The sequence below is a fragment of the Siphateles boraxobius genome, unplaced genomic scaffold (assembly GCF_051911475.1).
Source record: "Siphateles boraxobius isolate OS27281-9 unplaced genomic scaffold, OSU_SipBor_1 31, whole genome shotgun sequence".
Lineage (NCBI taxonomy): Eukaryota > Metazoa > Chordata > Actinopteri > Cypriniformes > Leuciscidae > Siphateles > Siphateles boraxobius.
In genome coordinates, this window is record NW_027508931.1 from 496,636 (window position 1) to 511,962 (window position 15,327).

A 15,327-nucleotide genomic window follows, 5' to 3' on the forward strand; every position below is an offset into this window, starting at 1 on the left:
TGACAACAAACCCCGATAACAAAACTGCAGATGTGCACATCCTCATGCAAATCAAACACTTCCTTCTTCCTGTAGCACTAATTAAAATGTACCTAGACCTAGTGGAAAGTGATACATGGGAACAATTACTTACAGCTGCTGATGTTGACTCCTGAAATTAATGCTGAATCTTCATTCATTAACTACAGGATGTGCATGGGATTTCTCTAAACGAACCCCTTTAAATGACTTGAGGTCATTATGATTATGACAAAATTATGACAGTGTTGCATGGTAATGAGAGGTAGAGAGACATAATGCTACAGCTTGAAAATGAGGAATTCGTCATGAAGGCCTATGACCTGTTTTGTTTAGCATATACAGATGCTGACCAGTGATTTTAATTTTGCATGCGTCAGCCACTAATCATGTTTAACTGAATCGGGCTTGACCTGAATGACCACGGAAGCATTTATAATGTCTTTGTCACCGTGTATTCAATGCCTATAGAGTTGAGAACCTCTGTTTTTTTTCTCAAGAATAGGTTAATTGAAAAATATAGTAATGCAGCCATCTGTTTTCCTTTTGAAATTGCTGTGATAAGTTTTGCGTCACCCCAACTCTTTAGTAACCGAGTTAGCTTTTTGGATTTCATACCTATGCATGTATACCTGTGCTGTTTTATGACAACAACAACAAAAACAACAACAACAAAAAGCTATCTGTTAAAATTATGACTGTGTTGCATGGTAATGAGAGGTAGAGGTAAAAATACTGAAGATCTGGATTATGGGTCCCCCTGCTGGTTAGATAAAGGTAGAGCAATTTTGTTTATTTTATTTTATTTTATTTTTAAAATTAAATTAAATTAAAATAAATTAAAACCCTTCTAGTTAGATAAAGGTAGAGCATTTTTGTTTGTTTTTATTTGTATATGTACTGGTTTGTGGGTTTCTAATATTTTGACAAAGTAAAGCTTCTTTTTTTACCATGCCAATAAAGCTACGGATGGATGGATGAATGGATGGATGGATGGATGGATGGATGGATGGATGGATGGATGGATGGATGGAACATAGATATAGATATAGATATAGATATAGATAAATACATACACATACACACATACATACATAGATAGATAGATAGATAGATAGATAGATAGATAGATAGATAGATAGATAGATAGATAGATAGATAGATAGATAGATAGATAGATAGATAGATAGATAGAGAGATGGATGGATGGATGGATGGATGGATGGATGGATGGATGGATGGATGGATAGATAGATAGATAGATAGATAGATAGATAGATAGATAGATAGATAGATAGATAGATAGATAGATAGATAGATAGATAGATAGATTCATACATTCATACATGCATGAATACATACATGAAAACACATGAATACATACATGAATACATACGAATACATATATACATACATACAGATACAAACAGACCACTGGTTCAGGTGGATAGTAATGTACTTTTAAATATTCCACTTCATGAAGACGAGCAGTTTTTTTTTCTTCTAAACAACAACCTTAACATCATGAATGACAATTCAAAATCACACACATCTGCCCAGCACACTCTCCTGTGCAGGTTGTGTTTGGTCATTGTGCTGTTTGGCGTGACAGTGTGGCATTATTCTAGGCTTTGTGTGAGTCTGTATTGTTCTCCTGTGGGATCCTTTGTTGAGTGAGGGGGTATAGTGGTGATGCTGCAGGGCATTGCTTTATGCTGACTCTGACCTGTGGGAATGGCAGGGACCAATATGGCCCTATGACAGAGAGAGGAGGAGAAGTAGAGAGGAACAGCATCAGCAACGCACATCCCAAGAGAGCATCAATTTGGAAATGGACTAAAATACTTCTGAATTTTTAGACTCATCTGTTCAAGTCCAAGTGTAGTCATGCAGGAGAACCCAGGCTCTATAGGTGTGGATGGAGCATACGCTAGCAATGTACCTGCTTTCCTCACTAAACTCTGGACTCTCGTGGAGGACCCAGAGACCAGTCATCTGATTTGCTGGAGTACTGTGAGTTCATCCTGATGGCATCTTATGTGATTGATATATTTGATGATAAACTGTGTAGATCTAAAATAGAAAGAAAATCAGGAAGAAAACCAACTCTACCATTTAATTATGGAATTTTTGTCGAAGTATTGTTGGCCCTTGAGTAGATGGCCAAAGAAACACATTTAAAAGTTTAAATGTAAGATTAAGATTTTTTAAACATTTTAATGCCAAGAACCTCCAAATATGATGATCCCTTGCAATGAAATGGCAGCTATGAATTTATTTATTCAAATCTATGCTTTATTGGCATGTATAAAGACCCTATTATAATGTTTGTGAAAAACAGTAAGCTTACTAAATTGATTATCTGACTATGTCATTTTTTACAGCTAAAACAAATGACTAAAATATTGGAATATATTTATTTGGTTAACATAAATATTTTCTTACCTCAAATTGCAATATCAGAGAAATATACATATATATATATATATATATATATATATATATATATATATATATATATATATATATATATATATATTCAAAATATTCTGAGGAGAGTTATAAGAGAGCTCTTGGGGTCAGTGGAAAATTTAAAAGAACTTTAGTAGAAAAACTATATATGAGACATTTTAATGTATAAAAATATCTGTCTGGTGTTGAAATTTAGTGTAGAAAAAATATTTTTAAAATGTTACACTGTTAACTAAGCAAATACTTTGATAATTTGTTTTAGCTGTAAATTTGAGAGAAATTTTCATATACAAAGTATATTTACAACAATTCATTTAACAGTTTATATTAATGCCTTGTGTAATAGCATATTATTCTTCATAATATAAATATGTTGATCAGTGTTGAACTTTGAGGAAATGTGTTAATGAAGTTTTAAAATAAGACTGAAGGTGGATTTATTACTATTATTAGTGATGATCTAGCTTAGGTCATCAGAATGATTAATAAGAAACCAATCAAATTCTCTATATTCATTCTGCTGTTCATACTGCATCCAGATGAAAATGTTTAAAATTCATTTTAAATGCACATCAATGAATGGTCCAATCAAAGGCCAATAAAAATAATCATTGACTGAACTCGGAACCACAAAAATCATTGGCAAACTCATTAAGATAATTAATTTTTATCAATACTTTGAGACCGCATAATGTTTGTATTCATAACCTTCTGATGAAAAAGCCATCTCTTTTTAGCTGACATAAATTTGGCAATGAATCATCAGTACTGCACACATTAATTAATTGGCAAAAAATCCTGTGTATCAAAAATCATTTACATTCTGCTTGTGTGTGCAAAAAAGGCCAATAAATAAATAACACCTGGAAGACAGTAAAAACTCAATGAAGTTGAAAAACAGGCAGGCCATGGCATTTAGGCACGCCGCTCTTAGCAGATGCTTCTCTCTGATTTAACACAATCCTGTCTCAGTTTTGCATTTAAACTGTCTTTCAGACATAGCTTGAGGAAAAACATTAAAAGACTCTCCTCTCATACTATAATAAAAGCAGAGATGTATTTTCCATTTTGCCTTGTTTTCTCTCATTCTAGACGGGCACCAGCTTCCATGTTTTTGACCAGGGCAGATTTGCTAAGGAGGTTCTGCCCAAATACTTCAAACACAATAACATGGCAAGCTTTGTACGCCAGCTCAACATGTGTACGTATCAGCCTGCGCTGACAAACATCCCAAAACTCTCACAGACACTCCAGATTGAAGGAGTTTGTGCTAACCTCTCACTTCTCTCTCAGACGGCTTCAGGAAGGTGGTGAATATTGAGCAGAGCGGGCTGGTAAAGCCAGAGCGAGATGACACCGAGTTCCAGCACCTCTATTTCCTCCAGGGTCATGAGCATCTGCTTGAGCACATTAAGCGCAAGGTGAGACGTCTTATCTTTAAGTGATTCTCACTCTTGTTTTATTCGCTCTCATCCTCTGAGTCAGAGGCTCTTACACACACACACACAAAGAGGAGAAGGCTGGAGGTTTGTTTACTCATTACTGTACGATAGTTTATATGTTTGTGTATTCACAGGTGTCAATAGTGAAAAGCGAGGAGACCAAAGTGCGGCAAGAGGACTTGAGTAAGCTGTTGTATGAGGTGCAGGTGTTACGCAGCCAACAAGAGAACATGGAGATGCAGATGCAGGATATGAAACAGTAAGACGTTTAACACACATCTTGCACACATACCCAATTAATCCCATGGCATCATTTACTGCCTTTCCTCACACTTAACAAAGCAACTGAACCCCAAACAACAACTTGACTTTTCACCTCTATTATCCCTGTAACTTTTCACCTACTTCTGCAGTTGGCTCATTCATCGGCTTCTCTGCATTGTGAATCTCAGTGGTTGGGTGTTTTGTTTAAGCTTCCTCAATAGCACATTCAGTAGCTCACCTGACAGGTGGAGTCCAGCGGTCTGATCATATACCCATGTGTATATATTAATCTGAATAATCATCTATTTCAGTGGTTCGCGAATGTTTTCAGTTGGTGGACCACATCAAGAGGAAAACATAAATTGCAGATCACCTTGCACTCGAATCAGAGTGAAATCAACAAATACTTCTTCGAAACAATTACCTACCATTTCAGTAGTGTACAAATTATCTCTAGTTTACAGCCTATATGTATGTTCTATCTATCTATCTAACTATCTATCTATCTATCTATCTATCTATCTATCTATCTATCTATCTATCTATCTATCTATCTATCTATCTATCTATCTATCTATCTATCTATCTATCCTGTAGGCAGAATGATGTTCTGTGGAGGGAGGTGGTGTCACTGAGGCAGAATCACACACAGCAGCAGAAAGTCATGAACAAGGTAAGAAATACAGCTCATGCCCACACTGGCTGTTATTGGAATAGATGCTGACGTGCTGATTTAGTGACTGAGTAATGCTTCATCACTCTCTGATTCTCTGTTCTATCCATAGCTGATTCAGTTTCTGTTTAGCCAGATGCAGTCCAACACTCCCAGCCCTGTGGGAATGAAGAGAAAGCTGTGAGTGTACCCATTCATCTGTAACACACACTTCAACACACACACTAATTTGAAGTACTCGATTTTGTATTGACATATTCACAAACAAAAAAAGAGCAAACAGAAAATAGCAATCAACTGCCTGATGCTCCAACACAAACACAGTAGAGGGAACGGCCAACTCAGCTGGAAAAAGTCAGCTGATACAATTCACTGCCCTCGCTGCGATGAATGGACCTGAATGCTGAGTCAGACCTCCTGAGCTCTTGCCCTCACACACGCACACACAAACACGCACGCACCTGAATTGTAGCGCATGACCCTCTACCTTCTATTAAAAGGTGCACCATCAGCTAGTGTGACGCATGAGAACAAACTGGGTAAAAGGGACCGCAAGAGCCAGAGCTCTTTACCTCGCTGTAACTTTTAAGTGGCTGACTAATAACAACATTGTTCCAACGTTTCTTTCACTGTCTTACCACTGGGGTGCAATAGGATTTTAGTTCTCAACAGTAGTCATAAGGTCTTTGACCATTATTGATAATAATGTGGCTTCTTTCAATGATATGCTGCATTTTTCCTTCTCTTCAGTCCTCTCATGCTGGATGATGGCTGCTCCACCCCTCCTGCCTCCAAATTCAGCCATAGCCACTCCATGGAGTCCTTGCAAGAATCTTTCTATATCCAGTCGGTGAGAAAGCTTTCATATTAAAGATTGAAGATCTGACAGAGAAGATGTTTCTCACTATATTATGCCTTGTAACTGGTGTCTTGATAGCTTTCTTGATCAATAAAATATGACAAACACAGAATCTCTCTCATGTTCTACCAGCCATCCACAGAAAGTGCATCCTGCTCCACTAGCAGTGTGATGACAGGAGGGCCAATCATTTCTGATGTCACTGAAATTTCACAGTCCTCCACAATGGCTTTACAAATGCAGGCAGAGGAATCAAGGTGAGTGGGCCAACCTTCAGGGTTAAAGGATAGTTCACCCAAAAATGAAAACTGTTTTTGTCCATACATTAAAATTGTACTGTATATTCATGTTGTTTTGGACCCCACTGACTTGGACTATGGACACAGTCACACAAACATTCTTCAAAATATCTTCTTTTGTGTTCCACACAAGTAGCCTATGTAAGTCATACATACATGTTTGGAAAAATAAAGGATGAGAAAACAATGCAAACTATCCCTTTAGCCACTTTGTTCAGTAGAGCTCTGATTTCTACAATGCGAAAAACGCATATGGATTCAAGGAATGAATTCAGTCATAAAAATGGAATTTACTGTATAAAAGTTCAGTTCAACTTGAAGAAATTATAACAGAAATAAATTAGGATATTATTGTACAGTAGAATGTACTTCTCACTGTAATAATAAAATATTAATTAATTAATTAATTAATTAATACCCCCCCCCCCCAGAAATATCACACAATATCACAATTATTTTTCAGGAAACATCTGTGCATCTGTTTTGCAGTGCTTTAAAAGATTAATTAAATTGTTAATGTTTAATGCAATCGTTTGATTACCAACGGTTTTGATACATCAAATGGATTTCAGTGGACCCTAGTTTTCCTTGGATTAATATGTGATCTGTTTGTTTAGGGAAAAGTGTCTGATGCTGATTAAGGAAGAGCCGGCGAGTCCTGGGGTGCAGGGACGAGGAGAGGGTGTACCACTCGGCTCATGTGAGGTGTGCCCTGAACCCCCCGTTCTCCCTGTTGCCATGGTACAGTCCGTCCTAGAGGGCCGTGGATCTAATTTGGGAGAGAGAAGGGCCAAAAGACCCATGCTGGAGAGGTATAATATATCATCCATATCAGAGTAACAAATATCTACAACTTAGCACAGTTAAGACTTTTTTTTTAGACAGACAAGCACCACTCACATTTAAGTTTAACTTGTGTGTATATGTCAAAGACCAGAAATTCCTGATGGAGTGGAGAACGTTGACATGAGCCTGGAGGATTTACAGCTGCTTCTGAGGAGTCACCAGCAGAGCATGGAAAGCAGTGCTGCGGCAATGGATGTAAGCATGAATCTATAGAGAGCGAATCCACTGTTTACACACATACAGGTGAATGAGAGGATCATAGTAATGACCTTAACAGACATACCCCGATTAACCTTTACTCTTTCTCACAGCCTTTCACATTTAGTATGCCTTTGAATGAGTGGAACTTCACAGAAATGGACCCAAACCTGAAATCAGTGAGTTCACTGTCATTCATACATAATCAGCTGCATAATGGCAAAGTGACATTTTTCGAAGTGATAATTGCATGATCAAGTACCCATCATATGGACTATTTTCTAATATTTATTTGTGCATTTGCAGGAGCTGGCTAATGCCCTAATCCCGGCTGCTGTGTCCCAGTACATGTTTCAGGGTCAGGAGGGAGAGACGTACCCGACCGCTGGCTATGAGGAGCAGTGAAGACCTGATATTACAGCCAGCACAGATCCCTCCTGAGAGATGAACAGGTAATGATCAACAGTTACTAACAGCCTGAAGTCTAAACAGTATAGTTTTATGCTATTAAAATCTATCTTACACTTACGGTTGTCTTGTTTATTGTTTCTCCAAGAGGGATCCATTTAAAAGCATGACACTTGGATTGCTATTCCAACATCAGAAGAGAAGGCTCCAATTTATCTGAGTAGATGTGGCGGTGATATATCAAGTAAACTTGTGCTGACCAGCTCTTCATGAAGATTCACTTAGTAGGCCATTGGTGGAAGATGGATTTTTACGAATTTTTTGGAACAACTCTTTGAAGATGGAATATTTAGAATAAACCTTTCTCAAAGCCTATAAGGAGTTCAGGCTACATCAAGATCATTTTGAAGATACCAAAGAAAGGAAATGTTAAGCATTTCTTTCCCCAACGACAACACATGTGAACTGTATGCAATATTTCATAAATTATTGCGGCCCGAGTTTGAATGCACTTTAGTCTGTGTGTTGGAGTTTCTGCTTTGTGGAGCTGTGATTTTAATTTTCCCTAAAACTTAACTGTAAAAAATAACATATTTTGTTCAAATTTACCTTATAATGAAGCACATACTTGTATTTCAATATATATGCAACACACTTGTATTTCAATATATTTAAAGGCATATAAAAGTACTGGTTTAATCAGATTATGTATGTATTAATGTGAGAGGTCTAGGGGTTAAAAATCAGACCTCACAGAAAAAAAACTGAAATAATGCACTGCTTTTTGCACAATTTAGTGTATTTTTCTCAGTAATTTTCTGGAACATATTCTTAAGACATCAAGTATTTTTGTTTTAATTTATATTTAAGTTAATCGACTAGCCTTGCTGGATTAATAGTTGTCTTTGTTACGCTTATGATATATTGTGTGATATTTGCCCTCATTGGATACAAATGTATTGACCACATTGGTTGAATTCTTAATTAAGTTGCTAAAGATGACTAAAACAGCAATTGTTAACGCCTTTGAGATGAACACTATACTTATGTAATATAAATATATATATTTTAAATATTATTATACAATGTATTCTAATTTGATGCTTTCAGTTGACTGTTTAAACCCAACAACAAAATTAGAGACTATCTAACTATGACAGTGCCTTAGGCTTTAGGAAAGAATGTGTTTATTGTTCCTGCCAAACCTCATGTAATGAGGGCAAATGAACACACGACATATGATAACATTTCAGAGACCATAATGCACTTTGTTAGTACAGGGCAGCCATATAGCAATGCAAAATTCCCTAGATCTCTTGCAAATGTGTTGAATTTTAAAATTGCAATACTGTTGCATTGATTTATATGATTTCCTTAAAAAGCAGTCTTGCTGCATTGATTTGTATGATTTCTCAAGGATGCAACATCTAATGATGACTTAGATGGGAACTATGATGGAATAAAAGAAATTGCACTAAGGGTGATAACTGTATTAGAAATAGCTTTTATTCAGTGTTAGTTTATAGGCCTACTCTTATTTTTTGACTACTTCCTAAAGCGCAATAATAAAGTGTTTTTTTTTTTGAGAAGGGTGCTTTTTCACATAGGTTGCAAGTCTTTCATTGTTTTCATAATGTGGTTAATTGCACAAGTAAAAATAAATGTAGAGTAACACAGCGAGACACAAAGCACGAAAGCATGAAAGGAAACCAATGTTGCATATTAATTATGGATGTAGTCTGTTCCTGACTCCCACGACCATAATGTTAAAAAATATGTACACACATAAAGTGTAAAACAATAAACATATTTTAAAGGACCCAGGATCTCTCATTTTACTTGTTAAAATAAACGAATGAAGAGATCACATCAAAGTCATATAGGCCTATGTAAACTGAAATATCTATCTTTCTTTTGTAGAAGCTACTGTTTTATAACGTGTGATTACGGAATTAGTAGGCCTACATTTTATTCAAAGTTGGTTTCGTTATTCTTTACCACAAATCAATGGTTTAACTAAAAGGTTTATTTTGAGAAGGTTATTTTTTTCATCATGTGATTACTTGCAATGGTCTTGCAATGGTCAATGAATACATAAATGTAGATTAGTCAAGTGACAAGTCAAGACAAGTCACATTAATTTATATATTTTAACACTATAGATTGATTAAACGAGCAAACAAGAAAGAAAAATTTAGTAAGTAAATAAAAATAAAATAAAATAATTTTAAAATAAAATATAAAAAATTAACATCTATCAATATACTAATTATTAGCCTCTCTGACGCAGACATGACGTAAAGCAAAACGCACGGTCGTAACACAGGAAGTAACCCCATGTCCCGGATGTGCTTTCACAACAGAGAGCCGTATTACGGTTTTCATCGAGCGCCAAGGCTGTGCAATTCAATCCCACTAATATCGTAATCAACAGTAAAAAAAAAGTGATTAGTGCAAAGATTAAGAAGCGACTATATTATTCGTCGTACGATGTCAGTTGTACCTCCTAATCGATCATCTACCGGTTGGCCTCGTGGAGTAAATCAGTTCGGTAATAAATATATTAGCCAGCCGGCTAAACCGCTCACCCTGGAGAGAACAATCAACCTGTGAGTAGAATTAACCACGGCAAACGACGTGCAATTACTTTTCTTTCATAACTAATGCACAGCGATCCCTTATAGCTTCTTTTTGAAATAGCATTGACATTTGAAAATGCTCCGTCCTGCCTAACGTTAACGTTACTGCTGTTTGGATGCGTAACAATACACAGGGTGCGTCTCAATCAGCTCCCTAGTTCAGTAGTCTGGGGACTGATAAGGGAGTCGGACATTTTAAGGGTTGTCTCAATCGCAGAATCCTTCCAGTTCACTTAAATGTTCGTTCCCTAAAAATTCCCGCAATGCACCTTGAAAACCAAAGAACATCGATTCTCACTATGTTCCCTTAACGGAAGTTGCTAAACGTAAAATACATGAGCCAAATCACTACGCATAATGACACGTGATAAATGTTTATTTTTAATACTCAGCATAAACATACATCACTAGACTGGTAGTTAACAAAATCTAGCTAAATTTTTTTATTTATTTATGGCTGAAATGTAGCACATATATAACAAGCAAAGTGTGTCTATGTATCATAATTTACTATAAATGACATTAAAACATAATGTCAGAAAGATGTAATTTCTGCTGTTGTTCATAAATACCAGTAGTGATATTGTATAAGAATGTCACGTCGCCAGAAATAGTCACCACACCTGTGTCCCAATGTGTAGTGAGCCAGCCAGCGTCCTTTACTGTCCTTACCAGTGCCTGAATTCATCCACACGATAAACGGATTCACTATTTAAGAACCTGATTGAGATCTCACATCTACTGAGTTTGATTTCATGTATTGCCCAAACCTTTGTACATTTATTTTGACATGTATCGATAGTACAAAATAACTGGCATTCAAGGATCTGTTTTTTTTTTTGTATTCCATTCCATGTGCAGTAGTTAGTACTGTTTTCTTATCTATTTCATTTGTGGGGTTGAACAATTAATCAGGGGTTAAAGCGCTCCTCAACACGAGCGCCTATTGGTAATAGTGGATCAATAAAGTTCTATCATTTCCTCATTTAAATGATGGGACTCCTGAACATTATGATGTTTGTTTTTCGCAGATACCCACTAACAAATTACACATTCGGCACCAAGGAGCCGCTCTATGAGAAGGACAGCTCGGTAGCCGCACGCTTTCAGCGGATGCGGGAGGAGTTCGAGAAAATCGGGATGCGGCGGACAGTGGAGGGAGTTCTGATCGTGCACGAGCACAGACTCCCTCATGTGCTGCTCCTACAGCTGGGAACCACCTTCTTCAAACTGTAAGGGTTCGCTGCTTCACTGAAGTTTGTGTGGATTTAATCGATTCAAATTGGTGGTGTTTTAGTGGTTAAGGTTGTCAAAAAGAATGTATCTATCCTTATGAATGATTCGTTATTCATTTTTGTTCATTATTTTGCTATGACGTGTTGCTTTTCTTTACATTGTTTTGTTTTGATTGTTCATCCATTGTGCATTTGTTTGAAAATGTGTCTAGTAACATTTATTGTCAGTGCCTGACAGTTTACACATTGTGTTTTTGCAGTCCTGGTGGTGAGTTGAACCCTGGAGAAGATGAGGTGGAGGGCTTAAAACGACTGATGACAGAGGTATCATTGGTTTTCTGACTGTATTTAATATGTTCATAATTAATGGCATTTACAGGATTTTTAAACTACAATCTGTTCACTTTAGAGATAAAAGATCAGCCAAGAAAAAAACACTTACTATCAGAGGCCTTATTTACAACTGGTATTAAGATTTGGTCTGGTATTACGTTATGGTCGATCGGATCACAGGTAGACGAGGGAGACGCATTCCCTTTTACACCTGGGGTTTTAATCCGTCTCTTTTGTCCATTTTCAACCACTTCTGTCCTGATTTCTCTGAGGGGAGGGTCTTTAGGGTGGTAAATGTATGGGCTTTTTAAGATCTTTCGATCTAATGGATGAAATAAGCATGCGCGATTTACAAATGAATGCAACTGGAGACGACGGAAAAACATGGAGAGCAGCAGCTTTCTTTTCTGATCTGATAGCCGCAAGATCATGCTGAACAACTGTGAGGTTATGTTAGAAACCAGGAATGATGAGAGAGCATTGTGCTTGGTACATTTTTCATCTTCAAACCAAACTTGGGTCTATTGCCAACAAAGTTTAAATCCCGTATGGCTAGCGTGAATGCATTTTCAATTACCTCTGGAAGTGGTCGAAAGTGGACAAGTTCAAAATGTTTTTGACCCCGTTTACACCTGTATAGTGTCGCCCACTTGTGATCCCATCGACAAACGCATGTTAATACCATGTGTAAACAGGGTCAGAGTATCGTACCATCTTGTATGACATTAAAATGCCACATTATCTAATAAAACTAGCAGATGATTGATTAAAAATGCACTGGAGAATAATTCCTAATTTTCTTGTCAAGATTTTGGGGCGTCAGGATGGAGTGAAACAGGACTGGGTCATTGATGACTGTATTGGGAACTGGTGGAGACCAAACTTTGAACCACCTCAGGTGGTAACTACTCCGTTCCTTTTTCCTCAGACAAACACCACGCACAGGATCACCAACAGTATATATTGTTATTTTATTTTTTTCACTTTCAAGCACACTAAGATTTTGCTTCATATCTCGTTTCTTTCCACAGTACCCATATATTCCAGCACACATCACTAAACCTAAAGAACATAAGAAGCTTTTTCTAGTACAGCTGCAAGAGAAAGGTAGGGCAGAATATGTTTTGTTTACTCAATGCACCTTGTGTAAAATGTTAATATACAGCTTAACTTGTGTGTCGTGTGTCTTTAGCATTGTTTGCTGTGCCAAAGAACTACAAGCTGGTGGCCGCCCCCTTGTTTGAGCTTTATGATAATGCTCCTGGCTACGGCCCGATTATATCCAGTCTTCCTCAGCTACTGAGCAGGTGAGGTGTTACTTTTAATATGAAACTCATCGGATGGGTTATGAAAGCATCTAGTAAATAGGCTTCACATCATTTAAGCAATATTGACAAACGGTGTCTAATTAAATTAACTCTTTCCCCCGCCATTGACAGGTAATGCATCTTATGAAATAGTACAAAAGCTCAGGATCAAAACACAGGCGAAGAAGCAGCAGAAAAAAAGTGATAGCATATGTAAGCAGATGCATATGTAAAATAGCGCAATCATCAAACCGCATATAAATCAAAACTGTATTAGGTTACTGAATAAAATGTAAACCCAGGATGAGGTATAGGACTGTTGCCAGACGTGATCTACTCCATCTATGTTTTGGTCATTGTTCTGAATCCAATCCAGACGTAGTATTTATCACTATTCGGACGATAATTGTTTCTCATGTGTATGTCCGTAAAAATAAAATTGCATGGCACCTCAGTAATGAAACTCATGCATTCAGATGGCGATTTATTCATGGTGGAGGAGCGAGTTTTGTGATTCTACGAACCCGGGAATGCGCTGCTCATGTGGTCCGTCGCTTGATTGTCTGCTATAATTAATAATAATAAAAATTAATTCATAGTTAATTTGATATAAGAAAATATCCTATTTATTATTTGATTATTTAAATCTCCTGTTTAAAAATAGGAAGTCAGATGTGCTATAGTTAAAATGGTTTTCTGTCTTGCATTTCATCTCAAAATGGTGGATGTCATTTTAAAAATTAGCAGAAATTTAATACAGCCTCTTATTTACATGAGGTGAACAAAGCTGCTTGGTTAATATTTTTAATCTATATAATTGCTGCCATGCCAGCCCATTTCAAATGTTCACATGCTTTTCTTCTCTTTCTCCTTTGAGCAGTGGTGAAGTATCATTCTTGTAAATACTTTCCAGCATTTTAAAAAAAAGTGTAGGCTACATCTTTAAAATGTATCCAAATTACAGCTAAGCACAGCCGTTTGGTGCTCGTCAGTGGTAAAAAAGAATTTAAACAGTGAATTTTTAATTGATCTATTCTTGTAAACTTAGTGATGTGGATTTGGATGGCAAGTAAATTACCACACAACCTTGATGTTTGTCAAAAAACAGTAGGTAATTCGGTCGGGGATTTTGCAAGTGGTGGGAGAAGCACACTGACATTCTGGATTCGTCCGGCAGTAAAATCACTTACTAGCCCCTGTAAATGTTGAAAATACCATACGACCCCACGAGAATCAATTACAAGCTGAAAAGGACTTTTGACAAAAACATTATTTTCTCAGCTTTTTGTTCAAAATGTTGCTTATTTTATGAAACTTACTTTAAAGCTAGAACTAAACAGTTTTTGTTTTGTCTTTTGAATACTGAACAGTGCATGTTCAGATATTTTTGCAACAAAATATTCTGTGAAGGGTTTTATGAAAATGATAAAAAAAATCCTGGCAGTGGCTGGTAACTTTTTTAACACTGGCGGGGAAAGGGTTAATGTTGTAAATCCTTTTTTATTAACTTGCTCAACCTATTCTTTCCCCTGCACAGGTTTAACTTCATCTACAATTGAGAAGCAAATGGTTTTGTCTTGACTGTGGGCTGTCTCTGTGAGCACAGTCTGATGGGAAGGCACGGGTGACAGATAAAGTGCTGGTGTTTCGGTGATGCCAAGGTTTTACATTGTGAGGCATTACATTGCGTAGAAATGTGTGCATTTTTTTCTCCTTTATAGATACATTGTAAGTCTTTGTTATTGAACTTTGTCATCAAGTAACTACATTTTTATGTTCAACTAAGTGATGAATACAATGTCTTTAGAAAAAAAAATTGTTTCAGTGATTTTTTTTTTTAACCTTGTATATTTGTCAGTGCTTTTTATAATAAAATGTTCTCTTTGAGATTATGCAGATTTCCTTTGTTTTATATATTTTTTTGTTGTTAATTTGTATGAAGGAAAATTTGAATTTTTGGCATTAAACTGATATGCTGTATGGCAAATTATGGCACAGAATATGGTATTATCAATAAAATAACTGACCAAAATAAAATATTAAAATGATATATTTGATGTTAAATAATATCTAAAAATACATTAAGCTCCTTTAATGGTGGTGTTTCTCTTCTTCTTTTTCATGCCTAACAGGTTTATTTGACCCAAAACAATTATTTCAAAACAGTCATACAATCAATAGTTTTAGCCAATGTAAACACTCTTTCTGACCCTAGGAACTAAACAGTCTGTTAAATGACTGACATGAATCAGAACCTATATCAGAAAAATAAACTTTAGACAAAAAATTATGCAGAAACATATGTGCTGCCCCACAGTTAGGAACAGCACAATC

General features: G+C 36.4%; 2 protein-coding genes across 3 annotated transcripts; both read left to right on the plus strand.

Annotated features, from left to right (window-relative positions):
- Nucleotides 1-1,905: 1,905 nt before the first annotated feature.
- On the plus strand, nt 1,906-7,787 carry hsf4 (heat shock transcription factor 4). Its single transcript, XM_077193982.1, has 13 exons — nt 1,906-2,031; nt 3,583-3,691; nt 3,784-3,911; nt 4,067-4,191; nt 4,794-4,869; nt 4,982-5,049; nt 5,620-5,719; nt 5,861-5,985; nt 6,645-6,839; nt 6,960-7,068; nt 7,185-7,250; nt 7,378-7,523; nt 7,628-7,787. Exons 1-12 carry the CDS (start codon nt 1,906-1,908, stop codon nt 7,474-7,476), a joined length of 1,326 nt encoding a protein of 441 aa, XP_077050097.1. The 3' UTR covers nt 7,477-7,523; nt 7,628-7,787.
- A 1,989-nt stretch (nt 7,788-9,776) lies between these two features.
- nudt21 (nudix hydrolase 21) lies at nt 9,777-14,885 on the plus strand. Of its 2 annotated transcripts, none has more exons than XM_077248776.1 (7): nt 9,777-10,088; nt 11,150-11,350; nt 11,614-11,677; nt 12,495-12,584; nt 12,718-12,793; nt 12,879-12,993; nt 14,531-14,885. In XM_077248776.1, the coding sequence occupies exons 1-7, from the start codon at nt 9,970-9,972 to the stop codon at nt 14,550-14,552; spliced, it is 687 nt and encodes a 228-aa protein (XP_077104891.1). In that variant the 5' UTR covers nt 9,777-9,969; the 3' UTR covers nt 14,553-14,885. The 2 variants fall into 2 exon arrangements, with proteins under 2 accessions (XP_077104891.1, XP_077104890.1); XM_077248775.1 differs by having other exon boundaries at nt 9,819-10,088; nt 12,495-12,587.
- The last annotated feature ends 442 nt before the right edge of the window (nt 14,886-15,327 follow it).

Coding starts and splice junctions, on each gene's coding strand:
- nudt21 (XM_077248775.1), top strand. CDS start 9,970: ATGTCAGTTGTACCTCCTAATCGATCATCTACCGGTTGGCCTCGTGGA. Junction 10,089..11,149: donor CTGGAGAGAACAATCAACCT/GTGAGTAGAATT, acceptor TGTTTTTCGCAG/ATACCCACTAACAAATTACA. Junction 11,351..11,613: donor GGAACCACCTTCTTCAAACT/GTAAGGGTTCGC, acceptor GTGTTTTTGCAG/TCCTGGTGGTGAGTTGAACC.
- hsf4 (XM_077193982.1), top strand. CDS start 1,906: ATGCAGGAGAACCCAGGCTCTATAGGTGTGGATGGAGCATACGCTAGC. Junction 5,050..5,619: donor GTGGGAATGAAGAGAAAGCT/GTGAGTGTACCC, acceptor CCTTCTCTTCAG/TCCTCTCATGCTGGATGATG. Junction 7,251..7,377: donor TGGACCCAAACCTGAAATCA/GTGAGTTCACTG, acceptor GTGCATTTGCAG/GAGCTGGCTAATGCCCTAAT.